Source organism: Petaurus breviceps, unplaced genomic scaffold (genome assembly GCF_028583685.1).
Source record: "Petaurus breviceps papuanus isolate PSGF00001 unplaced genomic scaffold, PetGlider_PUasm1.0 379, whole genome shotgun sequence".
In the NCBI taxonomy this organism is placed as follows: Eukaryota; Metazoa; Chordata; class Mammalia; order Diprotodontia; family Petauridae; genus Petaurus; species Petaurus breviceps.
The window spans coordinates 1,119,556-1,136,796 of NW_027186303.1; the positions used below are offsets into that span (position 1 = coordinate 1,119,556).

The 17,241-nt window shown below is 41.3% G+C and overlaps 1 protein-coding gene across 3 annotated transcripts in view; it reads right to left on the reverse strand.

Moving 5' to 3' along the window:
* Positions 1-181: 181 nt before the first annotated feature.
* Positions 182-17,241, reverse strand: part of GLT8D2 (glycosyltransferase 8 domain containing 2) — a 38,771-nt gene continuing 21,711 nt past the window's right edge. The window contains exons 4-10 of one of the 3 annotated variants that reach the window (XM_069099370.1): positions 14,841-15,009; positions 13,287-13,404; positions 10,029-10,113; positions 7,556-7,668; positions 3,416-3,609; positions 2,137-2,249; positions 374-683 (exon numbers count right to left, since the gene is read on the reverse strand). In XM_069099370.1, the coding sequence (XP_068955471.1) occupies positions 511-683; positions 2,137-2,249; positions 3,416-3,609; positions 7,556-7,668; positions 10,029-10,113; positions 13,287-13,404; positions 14,841-15,009 (965 nt within the window). In that variant the 3' untranslated portion in view covers positions 374-510. Of the gene's footprint in view, positions 684-2,136; positions 2,250-3,415; positions 3,610-7,555; positions 7,669-10,028; positions 10,114-13,286; positions 13,405-14,840; positions 15,010-17,241 lie in introns of all 3 variants that reach the window. The other 2 variants (XM_069099371.1, XM_069099372.1) reach the window with 2 other exon arrangements.

Sequence of the window (17,241 nt, forward strand, 5' to 3'; positions counted from 1 at the left end):
TTCAGTTTTGGTCAAAAACCCTTTTACTTAATTGAAAATTATATATTACCCTCCCCCCCCCAATTTGAGAAATCATTAAATATTTTAAGTGTAATAGTTCTTCAGAAGACTGGAGACTCATAAATCAGGAAGAAAAAAAGCCTCATCTTTGGTGTGAAATCTTAAACTAGGGTGAAGAAAATTTTAATTTTTTAATTTTATTCATCCATAAAGATGTTTGTCTTTGAAGGACAAGCTAAGCAACTTAATGTTAATATTCCAATGTAGCGATTTCTTTCTAACCAGATACTTACACAATCTTGATTTTTCCCTAAGGGAGTACTTTGGAGAGGGGAAAAAAAAGAGCAAATCCATTCCTGCTTTCTATAGTACAAGTCTCAAAGGCCTTCTTTGTCAAATGAAAGCGAATTATGACTCAGATGTGTTGAAAAAACGTTCATAAAAATAATCCACTTCTTGTGAGTCATAAGTTTGTGTGGCGAGAGGGAACACATAGTGGCAGTCTTTGTATCAGCTCGCTCCACGATTAAGTTTGAATTTCCCAGAAGGGTCAGGGATGAACCAGCTTTCCCAGAGGTCAGGGTGAACACTAGGGAAGTCCCAAGGCTTGTGCCTTCCATTCCAGTGAAGTAGCTTAGCCTCCTGAAGAAAGTGCTCAGAGTACCTAGCCTCTGCACTCCAGCCTTCAGTGTGTTTGGAAGAAAGGAAGAGAAGCATCGCATTAGCAGGCACTTTAAAATGCAAACTAGCCGTACGCTGATTTGATATGGAGAGAAAATAGGACTGGACTGTGCCAAGGCGCTAGTTCAATAACGGGAGAGTCCAGGGAGCTCTGGGAGCTGTGTTCATGCCAGAGATTGGCTTCTGACTTGCTGGGAGGGGAGAAAAATGGCCCTAGAGCCCTAGATTTAGGGCTGGGAAGGACCTTGGAGACCACCTAGTCCAGCCACCTCAAATTACAGGAGAGGAAATCGAGTCCAGAGAGCTAAGTGATGGGCTATTGGCCATGTAGGGAACAACCATCAGAATGATAACTGCATTTTAACTTTATGTGTTACCTCATTTGAGGCTTGAAACAACCTTGAGAGGGAGGTGCTGTTCTTATTCCCATTTTGCCGATAAGGAAACTGAGGCAAGCAGATGAAGTGACTTGCCCAGAGTCACGTAGCTAGTGAGTGTCAGAGTCAGAATTCAAACTCGGGTCTTTCCCAACTCCTGTGCCACCTAAATGCCTCTACTCCTACATTAGAGGTTGGATTGTAACTTACAGAGTCCATGCATGCACTTACACATATAGGCATGTGTATGTATATGTATGCATGTATATATATATATATTATGTATGTGTTATATCTATTATATCTAGATATATCTGTATACATATGCTATTAATGTGAATATATACACAGGTATGTGTGCACAGAAGTGTATGTGTGTATTATTTGTGTATGTACATGTATAAGCTGCATGTGACTGCACGTGTGTCCACAAGTGTAAATGTATGCGTGTGCATGTGCACACATACAAATGTGTATATCTATATGCTATATAATGTACATATGTATGTTTGTGTATATACATATATATATACACACACACATGCATGCACCAGGAAAGCTAGATAGTGGGTGCAGTGGGTACAGTGCTAGGCCTGTAGCCCAGAAGACCCTTGCCAAGTCACTTAAATTCTGCCTCAGTTTCCTCATCCATAAAATAACAATACCTACCTTCTAGGGTTGTGAGCATTAAATTAAAAAATACGCGTAAAGCATTTAGCACAGTGCCTGCCCCATAGCAGGCTCTTAATAAAGTCTTCTTTGCTGCCTCATTCCTATGTACCACTCTACTTTGAGTGGATTTGACTTGATTAAATGCCCATATGATTTTTATAGCAGGTATTGTTATCCTGTGGAGTCATCAGAGTAGAGCGGTAGGGTCCCGCTTTCTCCCAATTCTCAGAACATTTCATAAGCACCATTTGCAATTTAAAGTTATGGGATTTTGCTGGGTCAGAAGTCTCCTACCATCTCCTGCCTACAGTTGTCAGAACCCAAGTAATGCTGCCCAGGCATGTTTGGTCTTGAAGGTGCCAGGACTCCTCTCACCCTTCCCTCGATGGTCTGGACCTCAGCTTACCCAGGTGCCTGATGTGCCACATTGGATTAATGTGGGAATGCTTCCCATAAAACACAATGAGCATTGGGGAGGTGGCCACTCCACCACCCAAGGAGCTGCTATAGAGATTCTCCCTAGGAAAAAAAAAGAGAATTAGGACTTGAAACCTGGAGGTCAACAAGCCAAGAAGGAAGGAGACTTGTTTAACCAAAACAGAACGGATTTGCCAGTTCAGAGCACACATGAAATCCAGTTGTTTTTTTTTAAAGCAATTGGGATTAAGTAACTTGCTGAAGGTTACACGGCCAGGTGTTTCTGGGTGGGTGCTAAGTATCTGAGCCCTGATTCGATCCCCAGGTCATCCCGGCCCTGGGGCCGGTGAACTTACTCGCTGTGCTACCTGGCCCCCCGAAATCCAGTTTTTAATTTCAAGTGTTAAAGACTTCTTGAGGTAAGTGCCACCATATTAAATGATTTGACAGTCATAATAAGCACATTTTTCTAACTAATATTCCCAGATTTACAGTATTTCTCAAGCTTTATTTCTCCTTTGTATGCCTAAGTCACAAATACTCAAAAGGATTTACAATCTGGGTCTTGTAACCCATCCACACCTGCCTATCCTGTATGATATATTTATGGCCTCCTATGAATTTGCCCAAGGGGGATCCCCCCAGGGTGCTAGAGGACTCCCCATTTTCTCCTTACATCATGGGCTTATCAGGGGACCAGTTTCACTGTCCACCTGTCATTCTTGTCTTTAAAAAGAAAAAAAGCCAAACCCATCCAGGAGTGGGTCACAATCTTAGGGGTAGAGACTGCTGATTTCACTGGTATGGAGAATCCCTGAATGAGGAAGCTCCTCTTCCTGCAGAGATGCACTGGGTCACACAGCCTGGATATGTGAGCTTGAATCCACGTCTCCCTGGTCCTGAGGTTTGCTCTCTAGCCATTACTCCCAATATTCTTAAAACACAAATACTTAAATATTTTTTTTCCTATAAAAAAGGCTAGATCTTGAGTTTGATGGGGTCTTCAAAGGCAGCTACCCCAAATCCCTCACTTAACAGATAAGGATCAAAAATACTAAGTAATGTGCCCAAGATAATTGCATAGGCTTTTTATTAGCCCAATTTCAGGATGTCTAACTCCTCTGATTGAGAGTATTTGTGTATTTCAGTTCATTACTCGTACTCAGAAAATATTTAGCTAGTAGAAATTTTTGAGGTCATTTAGCCCAAACCCCTCATTACATCCTATGAAAGTTATCTAAGAAATTAAAAACTGAGTAGTTTTGCACCCTGTGATGAAAGAGACCCACACGTACGCCACATTTCTCTGCATCCACTTTTCTAATTGCTTGGTGATACGCTGGTGCTTCCACTCAGTCATGTTGGCAACGATCACACCAGGATTAAAAGAACAGGTGCCAGGGCTGATGCCAAGGTCCTTGATCGCCTTCTTTCGGTAGTCCAGAAATCCCATGTATGTATTCTACAAAGGAATATGGATTTTGGCTAATGAGCCAGGCTGAGCAGATTGTTTCTGGAAAATTATCAGCCCTTAAAGTTATAATGAAGCATAAGGTAAATGGCATCTCACCCCTCATGGCGTCATAATTTACCCATATAACAACCCATGTTGTTTCCCTGCTGTCATTGTGAAATGGATAGGCTAAGTCTTTTAAATTACAACTCACCCATATAGGACACTTTGAGTTTACAAAGGACATTTCTCACTATGACTGTATGAGTTTGGTTCCAAAGAGTGTTCCCTCAGGGCTGAAGTGGTCTGCGACTGGTCCTAGACTAGGACCTGATCCAAGACCAGTACTCCATATCCTACGGTATGCAATATCTTAAAATGTTTCATACATAAATAATTAGCAGCAAAAAAACTGTAGCTAAATTTCATCTTTAAATAGACGTAAATTAAATCCAGTGTTTTTGGTCTTCTAGAAACAAGGGTTTTTGTTGTTTTTCTTTTCAATTGAAAGAGACGTTGGAAATGACGCTATTGTCCTAGTCTTTCATTATATACATAAGGAAACCAGAGATGTTGGGCTTGGAGAAGAGACTTGGGGGGGAACATGGCCACTGTCTTCAAGAATTGAAAGGATTGCCATCGGAATAAGGAGTCAATTTATGCTTCTTGGCTCTCGGATTCAGAATGAACACCAATAGGTGGAAGTCACAAGGAGACAAGAGCGCAATTCAGTCTAAGGTATCTTTTCCTAAAGGCTGGGAGTGTCCCAAAATGGAATGGACTACTTTGGGGAGCAGGGAACTCTCACTTGAGGTCTCTAAGCCATGGCTGGATGACCATAGTTAGGATCAGTAGATACAAGACTTTGGGAAGGGCAGAATTCTGTTTTAAAGGGGATGTTTTTTGAGGGTTGGGTTGGACTAGATGTGGGGTTAGCTTAAGATACCCCTTCCAATTCTTTATTGGTTAAAAAAAAAACCCTTAATTTTGAACTCAAAATTTGAAGGAAAAATTTAACATTTTTATATGTAATTGGGGCAAAAATAAAATATTAAATTTTAAAAATAAATTTTAAAATGCGTTATTCATAATAATCTGATGGAATAGATAGTATAAATAGTTTTATCCCCATTTTAAAGATGAGGAAAGGGGCAGCCAGGTGGTGCAGTGAGTAAGAGTGCCAGCCCTGGAGTCGGGAGACCCGGGATCAGTTCCAGCCTCAGATACTTAACACCCACACAAAATAACTGGCTGTGTAACCTTGAGCAAGTTACTTAACCCCAGTTGCTTTAAAAAAAATAAAGATGAGGAAAGTAAGGTTTACACAGCATGTGACTTTGGAAGTCACATAGCTAATAAATTATGGATCTGGGAGTCTAAACCAGATCCTCAACCAGATCTTCTCAATCCAAATCTGTTCCATTTTCCAGCATACTGTACTGCCTTCTCCAATCGAGAAGGGGTTCAACTGGATCTTTGAGGTCCTTTCCAACTGTAGACTTCTAGGATTCCATGAAACTGAGGCTCCAAGAGGTTGTGAGTAGATTCTATCCACATGACTAGTGTGGTGGCAAAGGCAGGGCTAGAACCCAGTCTAGAGTTTTTGTTTTTCCACTACCCATTTGTTCCAAGTCTCTCCTCATTCCTATCTCCCCACAGCTGCCAAAGTCATTTTCCCAAAGCTCAGTAAATTCCAGTAGCTCTCTATTGCCCCAGGATGAGACATTCTTCACCACTTGGCCCCTTCCTATCTTCCCAGTCTCCTTCCACTTTGCCCCTCTTCACATACTCTGTAATCAAGCAAAACAGCCTTCTTGCTGCTCCTCAGACGTGATGCTGCACTGTCCTGCTTTTCACTAACAGTTCCCCATTGCCTGGAATGCTCTCTCTCCTCAACCCCTCCTTCTGGCTTCCCTGGCTTTCTTTAAGGTTTGGCTTAAACACCATCTTCTTCAGGGAGCACTTCCTGATTTCCCCCACTGCTAGTGCCTTCTCCTCTAAAGTCATCTTGGTTCTGTCCTGTATTTTGTATTAATGAGTTTGTGTATGTGTATATGGAGAGAAAGAGACAAAGAGAGGACAGAAATGTATCTATATCTAATTATATGAACATTTCTTTTGTATGTATATGTGTGTATATGATTATGGGCAGCTAGGTAGCACAGAGTGCCAGACTTGGAGTCAGGAAGACTCATCTTCCTGAGTTCAAATCTGGCTGTCAGACACTTTTTAGTTGTGTGACCCTGGGCAAGTCATTTAACCCTGTCTGCCTCTGTTTCCTCATCTGTAAAATGAGCTGGAGAAGGAAATGGCAAACCACTCCAGTATGTCTTCCAGGAAAACCCCAAAAGGGGTCACAGAGTTGGACATGACTGAAACAATTGAATAACAACAAAAATATTTATATGTGTAGGTCTATCTTGTATGTATGTATGTATACATATGTGCATATATCCTTTATGTAGATGGGTATATACATGCATCTAGGTATGTGTATATATGTATGTGTATACAGATATACATATATATTATATATGCATGTGTGTGAATAGAGGTATATATTGTCTCCCCGATTAGAATGTAAGCCCCTTGAGAGCAGGGACCATATTTTTCTTTGTATCCTCAGTGCCTAACAGAGTAAATGCTTAATAAAATTCTTGATTGATTTATTGTAAATGAGTTAAAAATAAAATTTTCCTTGTCCCAAACCAGAATCAATGGAGAAAAGAATGCAGTTTATGATGCTTATAATGGAAAGGGGTATAGAATATCCCCAAACATACCCAAAAGTCAAGAAAGTAACTGTCTTTACTGTGGAAAGCATTGATTCCGACATACTTCTATGAACTCAAAGAACCAATGAATTTCAGAGTAGAAAGGGACCTCAGAGACCATCTAGACCAACCTTTCCCTGGACACCATCTCTACAACATCCCTGAAAAGGGTTTACCCAATGTTCCCTTGAAATCCATCAGTGAGAAGGAACCCATTTCCCTTCCACAGTTGCCCATTATGCTTGTGGATGAAAGTTCCTTCCCCCTCTGGACAGCCTAACGCTATCTTTCTGAAAATTCTGCCCATTGCTCCTAGCTCTGCCTGGTGAAGCCAAGCATAAAATCCCCTTTCCATGACAGGCAGCTGTCAGATATTTAATATAAATGCATAAATTTCATAAATACATTTCCATTAAAAACAACAACTGTATAAAGATGGATATTATGTCCCTTTTATTATGCCTCTCTCTGGGCCAAATATCTCCAGCTCCTTCCACCCATCTATAATGGTACATGCATCCCCTCACCCTCACTGCCTTCATGGCATCATAATAGATTTAGATCTGGAAGGAACTTTAGAGGTCCAATTCCCTCATTTTACAGAAGAAGAAACTAAGGCATACTGAGGCAAAGGGATCTGTTCCAAGGTCAAACAGCTAGTACCTGTCTAACAGACCCAAATCTTCCTGACTCCAAGTTCATGTTTTATCCATACTGCCTTGCTGGATATGCTTACTCCAGTTTGTCAAAGTCTTTCTTGAAATGGGGGCCCAGAACTAAATCTAGTGTTTTGTGTCTGCTCTGACCAAAAAAAGGCTATAGTAGAACTATTGGCTCCCCTCCCCTTCCCCTGTCTAACTTTCTTCTTTCCTTCCTTTCTCCCTCCCTCCCTTTCTTCTCCCTTCCTTCCCTTCCTACCTTCCTCCTACCTCATTCTTTCCCTTCTTTTTCCTTCTTTCCTCCTTCACCCCTCCCTTCTTCTATCTTCTCCTTCCTTTTTTTCTTCTTCCCTTCTCCTTCCTTTCTTTCATCATCCATCCATCCATCCATACATCCATCCAATACATCCATCCATCCATCCATGGTTCTAAATACCTCCGTTCAAACATTAAGGGAAGGAGAAAGGGGCCTTCAAAGAGGGCAAGGCTGGGAAGTATGTTAGAATGAGGGGAACCTCTTACCTGCATCCCTGCACTTCTAACCATTTCATGGGTGGATGGTAAATCACAGTCGTCTGAGAAAGCCGCTGCATGCCCCAGCATCAACTTTGTGTCGTATAATTCTTGGATATCACCTGAGTTTAAAAACATAAAGCTGAAATCCCAAAAGAAGTAGCCATAGAGCCCCAAAGGACTGAAGAGGTAAATAAACCCAACTCCTCCAGGAAGCTAAGACCCAATGAGGCTAATGAAGACACAGCAATCAGGATGTCTGGATAAAAGCTTGAACAAGGACAATTCATAGAGTCCTAGAGCAGAGGGGACCTCAAAAGCCATCAAATTCAGCCTCCTCATTTTACAGATGAGGAAAGTAAGAGGAAGTGACTGGTCCAAAGTCATGCAGCTGCTCAGGGACTGAGTCGGGACAGAATGGAAACATCCCATTTCTTGAGCTTTCTCTCCCCCCCGCCCCTCACCCTGTGCAATGCTGCCCCACTTAAAAACTACCTTGTACTTATGATTGAAATATACCACCTATTCATCCCCTCAGCTGTTAGTGTCCATTCACCTTCCTACTCTCAGCATTTGATTTGAAGTCATTTAAACACATATATGCTGTTTCTCCCCCCTACCCCATGTAAGCTTCTTTAGGGTAGAGATTGTTTCATTTTTTTCCATTGTATACCCAGCCCCTAATGGGTCCTGGCACATAGAAGGAGTTTAATAAATACTGGTTGATGATTGACTGACTAAGATATAAAGATCTTTTTGGCAGTCTTTGTCAGATAACTGTATGCACTCCAGACAAGTTGTTAAATAGTAACAATAATAACAAAGAATCATCTGAAATGGGTAGAAGGCTCAGTACCTAAAGGAATCATTTGACAAAACAAATTCCATCATCAATGTACCCTATATGTAAGGGTTCATTCATATTCAAACTGGTTTTTCTTAAAATACAGTATACCCACAGTCGAGACATCCTTTGTTCTGGCTCATAAAGGGGCAAAGAAAACCCACCATCCTTTCTGAAGGACAGGAAAAATAACTTAAAAACTAACATTTTCATTAAAATTGTCCTTCAGTAGATATTGAGACATTTCTCTATACAAAAGCCTGTGCTGGATGTATAAACTTTATCAAACTGCCTGCCAATTTCAGAAGGGAGGAGGGAGAATATTTTAGAACTCAAAATTTTGTAAAAATGAATGCTAAAAATTTTCTTGACATGTAACTAGGGAAAAAATAAAATAGTATTTTAAAAAATGTAATTTTTTAAAAGCCTGTTATGAGAGAAGGAAGGAAATACACATTTATTAAGAACCTTCTCAGTGTCAAGTACTCTGAGCTTAACTACGCTACTAGGGGTTATTATGTTAATGTTATGGGGGAATAGAAAGATGATCGAGTCCCACCCTTAAGGAGTTTAAAAGCCTCATTTGAAGCTCTTTACAACTTGACTCCTTCCCACCTTCCTGGACAGTTCAGCCTTACTGACCTACTTTCTCTTCCTCACACCGAGTACTCCATCTCTCATCTCCTTACCTTTGCCCTGGCTGTGCCAAAGGCTATCCCTCCTAATATCTAACTCTAAGAATCCCTGGCTTCCTTTAAGATTCAGCTCAAGCATCCCCTTCTCTAGGAAGCCTTTTGTATTCCCTCCCAGTTGTTGGTGTTATCCATTCTAAAGTTGTTTTTCAGTCATGTCCAACTCTTCATGACCCCATTTAGGGTTTTCCTGGCAGAGATACTGGAGTGGCTTGTCATTTCCTTCTCCAGCTCATTTTATAGAAGAGGAAAACAGGGTGAAGTGACTTGCCCAAGGTCACACAGCTAGTAAATGTCTGAGGCTGAATTTGAAGACAGGAAGATGTCTCTGTGCACTATGGCACCACTTAGCTGCCCACCCCCTCCAAAGTCACCTTCTACCTTTATATTTATTTTGAAAGCTCTGATTTATATATGTTGTCTCCTCCATTAGAATGTAAGTTTCTCTGCCCCCAGTCTTGCTTTTCAGTTTCCTATTATGTGTGATCTTTCCTTCATTAGTGTGTAAGCTCCTCAAGGGAGCTTATATTTGTATCCCCAAAATTTAGCATTTTATTGATGGGGAGACTTTGGCTCTGAGAAGGAAAAAAAAAAAACTTGCCGCATAGTCACATAGCTAGGAAGTATGAGAGCTAGAACTATAACTAAGATCTCTTGTCTTCATGTGTTTTTCCTCCCCTTTGATCCAGGTAAGATGGAGCTGGGGGCTCAATGCACACAATACCTACAGACTTTTGCTCCCTTATTCTTGTCACTCATGAATAGAATCTTGCTGCTACATGTCTAGGAAGATGGAGAACAGTCCTCACTTTCAGTCCATTACCAAATTCCATCCAAACTCAGGACATTTCCACAAGGAACCCAAACAACTGAACCCTTTGTGCATCCAGGAAGTCACTCTATTCATTGGTGGCTCCATTCCCAGGGTTCTTGGCAGACAGCGTACCTTGTACGATGACATCATCATCCAAGTAGATTACTTTCTCGTGTTTGTGAATAAGTAGAGGGAGATAAAACCGCACAAAGTTCAACTGTTAAAAGGAGAGAGAAAAAAATTAAAGGGAAGGAACAAATATTCTGGAGGAGGTGTTCTACTTAAGTGTCTTTTGGTTGTACTTAAAGATTCAAGGAGGACTCAGAAAATCTCATTGTGATCTAAACCTCCCTCTCCCAGTAGGGAAACTCCCTAGACCAGTGCAGATAGTCTCAAAAAGTCGCCTTGGGCACTGGAATCTTTGCTTTAGTTCTTCAGTAGAGTGGAGCTGATATTATCTAGAGGACACCCCACAGCATCACAGATTCAGAGGTGTGCTGGGGGCAGCTCATACCAGTTCGTGGGAGTCAAATGTTAAATTTTTAATGTACCTTGGAAATTGGTGAATGTTGTAAATCAATGTTTGTTTTGTTGATTGTCTAGACTTAAAAAAGTGATGGAGAAAATGTTTAATGAGAGAATATATTTAATGTATATTAAATTATAAAATGTATCGTGTACATTCCCCCCAATCCACCACCAGAAAGGACATTGATGGTTGGAAAACATTAGGAGCTCTCTCATCCAATTTCTTAGTTTTACAGAGAAGGAACCTGAGGCCCAGAGGGGAGGAGTATCTGATTCAAACTCACAGAGAGAGTTTTAGAACTAAAAAGAAACTTAGACTTGATCTTGTCTAGTCCTCTTATTTTTATAGATGAGGAAACTGAGGCCCAGAGAGGTTAAGAATTTTGACTCAAAATATATAGCTGGCAAGTGGCAGAGCCAGGGTTTTAACCCAAATCCTTTGAGTCCAAATCCAGTGTGCTTTTTCAGTGGTTAGTGTTGGACTAGGAGTCAGGAAGACTCAAATTGGAATCCTTTCTCCTACAATTACTAGCTGTGTGGTCCTGGGCAAGTCACTGAACTTCTGTTTGCCTCATTTCCTTTCCCTGTAAAATGGGCATAATATCAACACCAATCTTACAGGGTTGTTGTTAGGATCAAATGGGACAATACATATAAATTGTTTTGCAAACTTTAAAACACCATGAAAACACATTTTTTTAATCCATCTTTATTTTATTTTAATGCTACTAGGAGAAGTATGAGCACAGACATTGTCCCATCACTGTGCAGAATTTACAGCCATGGCTTTCTTTTTTTTTCTTTTTTCTTTTTGGAGGGCCATTGGGGTTAAGTGACTTGCCCAAGGTCAAATGGCTATCTTTTGTGTTAAGTGTCTGAGGCAGGATCTAAACCCAGATCCTCCTGACTCCAGGGCCAGTGCTCTATTCACTGCACCACCTAGATGCTCCCATGGCTTTGTTTCTTACTAGTCCAAGCCCCCTTAAAGGAAGCTAAGCGGCACAGTGGATAGAGCGCTGGACCTGGAGTTAGGAAGACCTGAATTCAAATCCAGCTTCAAACATTCTCTAGCTGTGTGACCCTGAGCAAGTCACTTAACCTCTGTTTGCCTCAGTTTCCTCATCAGTAAAATGGAGATAATAATAGCTCCTCCTTCCTGGGGCTGTTATAAGGATCAAAGGAGATAATTATAAAGTACTTAGCACATAAAAAGCACTTAATAAATGCTCATTTCCTTCCAAGTACAAAACTTCAGTTGAAATTCAATTTATAAGAAGAAACCACCAATAATAATAAGTGTGTTCTATCTGAACTCCATCAAAAACAAGATGAGGCGAGTCGGAAAGAAATAACAAGAATAGCAGCAGTATAAAAAATGAGAGCTAGTGGTTATCTGGTACCTTGAGATTTATAAGTCACTCTACAAATATGGTACAGTGAAAAAGCTCCAGAATTCAGAGTCAAATGACCTGGGTTCAAATCTTAGCTCTGTCACTTTCTAAGTGACCTTGGAATGAGTCTCAGTTTCCTTATCTGGAAAAATGACATGGTGTCTGAGATTCCTTCCAGGTCCATCATAGATTTATAATCTTATGATGATCCTTGTACAACCAAATAATTTATTCTCTTTGGCCTCAGTTTCCCCATCTGCAAAAAGAGGGGGTTAGACTAGATGACCCCAAAGTCCATTCCAGCCCTAGATCTATGCTCCTAAGACCCCAGGCACTTGTTGAACCCAGTTCTTAAAAGAAGCACAAGGCTTTAAACCAGATTCAGACTCTTTGTTTTTTGGTCTCCAGGTAAGAGAGTGGGTAGAGTGGAAATGTAGAAAACTTCCTTACACATTATAAAATCCTAGAGTTGTTTGCTCTTTGCTCAGGTTGATCCTTTTTGGAGAAAGAACCAAGCCCAAACCAGAACTTGATTTCCAAAAACCACAAAAATGCCTCATGGGTCAAAATAGAAGCAAAGAACATAAAGCATCCTAGTAGACAGAGAACTGGCCTCAAAGTCAGAAAGACCTGGGTTCAAGTCTCACCCCTAACACCAACTGACTGTGTGACCCTGGGCAAGTTACAACTCAGGATTCTAGTAAACTCTTAAAATGATGTTTAAGAGGACAGCTGGTTGGTGCAGTGGAGTCAGGAAGACTCATGTTCCTGAGTTCAAATGTGACCCCAGACACTAACTGTATGACCCTGGGCAAGTCACTTCTACCCTGTTTGCCTCAGTTTCCTCATCTGTAAAGTGAGCTGGAGAAGGAAATGATAAACTACTCCAATATCTTTGCCAAGAAAAACCCCAAATAGAGTCACAAAGAGTTGAACACAGCTGAACAATAATTAAACAACAACAAAGAGAAGGTGCCAACCTGCATTGGTAGAGGGAGTTCTTTCACTGGGAGTTCTCTACACCAATGAAATCACATATCTGAACCAAATAATTAAATAACATCTACCCCTTAATAGTGCTGTGAGTGTTATCCAGCAAAAGGTCTAGAATTTGTGCAGCAGACATACTCTTGGTGTTACAGAAAAGTCTCTCATATCTCAAAGGTTTAGTCCCACACAGTAGCCCCAAAGATGATTTTCCCCTTTATAAAGTTAAAAAATTAACATTTTACTGATGCCTTTTGGTTTTAACACTAACTTCCCTTCATTGAGCCTTCCCTTATATAAAAGAAAATATGTCAAAACTAACCAACAAGCTGCATCTGATATAGTATATGACATTCGCTCCTGTAGTTCCTGCTCTTCTCCCACCCTACCCCCACAAGGCCACCCAGAGGGGCTCTATTCATTTCCCTGAATGCCTTCCCATTCCATGCATCAGGCTCAGAAATGGGCTGCCCTCCTAACTCACAGGCTGTAGCAACTCAGGGCGGGCTGTGTCTGGTCTGATTTTTCCTTTGAGGACCATCGGGTTGAATTCCACAATTTTAAACTTGATTTCTCTTAGTTTGGACTGTTCAATCCATTTCCTGAAGAGGTGATAAAAGGCAAGTGGCATCGTTATTTTAGCAACCGGATATGAGATAGATTGGATAGAGGAGAAAATGGTAGCAGGGAGACCAATTGTGGTTATTACAATAGTCCAAGTGAGAAAGGATGAATGTGTGAACTAGGATGGTGGCTCAGGCAATGAAGAGAAGGCAATTTTAGAACTTTCAATATATTTTGGTTCTGTTTTTTGGAGGGGGTAGGGCAGGGCAATTGGGGTTGTGACTTGCCCAAGGTCACACGGCTAGTGTGTCAAGTGTCTGAGGCTGGATTTGAACTCAGGTCCTCCTGACTCCAGGGCTGGTGCTCTATTCACTGTGCCACCTAGATGCCCCCTTTCGGTATATTTGGAAAGATTTCCTGATAGAGCACTGACCCTTGAGTCAGGAAGACCTGAGTTCAAATCCAGTTTCAGACATTTACTAGCTGTGTGACCATGGGCAAGTCACTTGACCCTGATTGCCAGGGAAAAAAAAGGAAAGAAAGAATGACAGGAAAGAAGGAAGGAAGGAAGCAAGCAAGGAAGGAAGGAAGACAGGTTTTCTCCAAAAAATTCAGCATGACGTCATGGATAGAGGGCTTGTTTTGAAACCCTAAAAACATAGGTTCAAGTTCCACTTCTGACATAAAGTGGCTGTGTGACCCTGAGCAAGTAGTTACTCTCCGGGTTCCATCTAAGCATCTAAAACAGGGACTCACCCTTTTTTGTGTCAGGGACCTCTTAGAGAAGCCTGTGAACCCCATCTTGTCATATAATGTTTTAAGATAATTAAATGCTAAATTTCAGTTAAAAGTTGCTGAAAATAAAGTTGTAAACTATTTTTCCCAATCCAAGTTCATAGACCTCATGGACTCTCTCCATTAACCCCAGGATAAGAGACCCTGGCCTAAGACTCTAATTTGCAGAGAAGGGGCTGATCTGCTTTGGCAAAGAGAATTTTCTTATATAGGAGGTTCCCTATGCCAATGAAATCCCAGGTCCAGTCCCTATCTTTATCCACTTCCACTCTAAATGTTTAAAATTGGTAGGGGGGAGAAGGGGGAAGAAAGAGGCTTTCTATTTAAGGGATTTATAAATGGCACTTAATGATGCCAGACATGCAGAGTTATTACAAGTAGCTAATGATCATAGGACCTAGGATCTAGGGAGGGAAGGGACCTCAGAGCTCATCTAAGCTGAAGTCCCTCATTTTTTAGAGGAGGAAACTGAGGCACAATCCTATGACCTGGCCATTATTTCTCTTGTTTCCATATGGTGCCCTAGTTACCATCATGCCCCCTTTCTGCCAGTGATACTCCAGAGCACCTTGTCAGCTATATTATGATTACATGATCAAATCCCCAAAGAATGGGCAGTGAAAGGACAGTGGTTCCTTAGTGGAAAGACACAAATCAGCTCTGAAGCAAATGTTGTTACCGGATGTGGGACAGCGTGTTCCTCAGACCGACCACATAGAATAAGACATTGGCATCTGTGTTGCTGTAGATGCTGTTGATGGCTGCCATGGCGGCACCCATCCTGCCTGCCGCTGCACACACCACCACGGGGATCTCTTCTTCCATTTCCTCAGAATCCTCAGCATCATCTACAGGCATTGAAATAAATATTAGCACAAGGTCAAGTCCCCAGAAATCCCAGATGGGGGGCAGCAGTACAAATCACCAGGATGGAACAGGAATGTTGTCCAAAGAAGACAGTTACTGGAATGAGATGTCCAGTACAGTCCAAAGTACAGTTTTAAAGACCTTTTCTTTTCTTTTTTTTTAAGCAATTGGGGTTAAGTAACTTGCTCAAGGTTACACGGCCAGTTATTTCTGGGTATGGTGCTAAGTATCTGAACCCAGATTTGATCCCAGGTCATCCCAACACTGGAGCCGTTGCTCTTACTCGCTGAGCCACCTGGCTGCCCCTAAGCAATTGGGGTTAAGTAACTTGCTCAAGGTTATATGGCCAGGTGTTTCTAGGTGGGTGCTAAGAGTCTGAGCTCAGATTTGATCCCAGGTCATCCCAACTCTGGGGCTAGTGCTCTTACTCGCTGTGCTACCTGGCTGCCCCAAGAGCTTTTCTTTTAGACCTGGTATTTTGTTTTCCTTTTTTCTTAAACAGTGGACAAAAATTTGTAGAAAATTTGATCTTGCATCTGGATGGACCAGCATTCTAGTTCTCTTGTTTATCTGCTTACAGCAGTTCTTATGGCACATTTCACTGGGGCCATGGATTTTGGAATTGGTAGGGACTGCTGCAGCCACCTAAACACCCACAAGTGACTGAAAACTCCCTCTACCACCTTCTCCAAGTGGTCATCCGAACCTCTGTTTGAACATCTATAAGCTGCTAGGTGACACAGTGGATTGAGCCCTGGGCCTGAGGTCAGGAAGACCTGAATTCAAATCTGGACTCAGACACTTTCTAGCTGTGTGACCCTAGACAAGTCACCTCACCCTATTTACCTCAGTTTCCTCATACATAAAATGAGCTGGAGAAGGAAATGGCAAAACACTCTAGTATCTCTGCCAATTAACCCCAAATGGAGTTAACAAAAAGTCAGATACAACTGAAAATGACTGCATAAAATGACTTAAACTAGGGTGGGACAAAGCATCATAGGTAATGAGCCAGGAGGACTCTATCAGGTCATCTCATCCAACTCACTCAATTTGCAGATGAGGAAACTGAGGCTCTGAGAGGCTAAATCACTTGTTACACAACTAATGTCAACAGTATGATTTGAACCCAGTTGTTCCTATTTCTAAGTTCAATACTCTATCCATTGTGCCACATTTCTTCTAAGATAATGAGGGAAATGTATGAGTCCAAGATGATTTTGAGCTTCAGAACCTGAAAGACTTAAGAAAATAGTGCAGCTTTTGACAGACACAGCCACGTTCAGGAGGGAGCTGGTTTGGGACTTTTATAATTAATTCAGTCTTGAGTTTGAGGGACACTGAGACACAGGAGCCATCCAAGTGGAAGTTATCCAAATAGAAATGCCTAGTTGGTTTTTGGAGATAAGGGATTGGCTCTCACTCAGGCACTGTGAAAGGTTTTCCAGTCCTTGTAAGGGACTTTTCCTAAACGACAATTCTCTGAGACTCCAAATTGCAGAGAAGGTGCTGACCTACTTGGTCAGAGAGAGATTTCCCAACACTAATAAAATCATAGATTGAGTCCCAGTAGTTATCCCCATTTATATACATTCCCTCACCTGGCCTCTTGGATGACCAGTGATGTACTCAAATAGAAATGGTCTTAAAATGATCTTTTTAAATTGAAACTCTCTCATCCATTAGCATGAACAGTGAATATTTGACTGTGCCTAGAATGTTTTTAAAGTTCTTCAGAATCTTATGTGAGCCCAAGACATATTATTATTACTGTTAATTATAAGCTTCATCTTTTATTTGGTCTGCAAATATTTTAATGAAGTGTTCCTGTTATGTGGGAAACACTGTTAACTTTTAATTTCCTATAGCAAGGCTACAGAGGAATAAAGGGTTCAGGGTTATCTATATGATAATCCAAAGCCCAGGGTTATATATAGTAAGCAGAAGGTATGTCCCAGAGGGGCTTGTGCCACCTTAATGAATGAGATGAAGGTTAACTCCTTGTTAAAAAAGTTAATCTAGATAAGGCCTCAACATCAGGTTGGCACTATGTCTAGGTGATCGTATAGGTCTGTGGGGGAGGTTGAATTTGTCAGAAATCAGGAGAGTTGCTTTGAGTTAATCAGGTTTGGGTGCATTTTCCTTCCTTCCTTCCTTCCTTCCTTCCAACCTTCCTTCCTTCCTTCCTTCCTTCCTTCCTTCCTTCCTTCCTT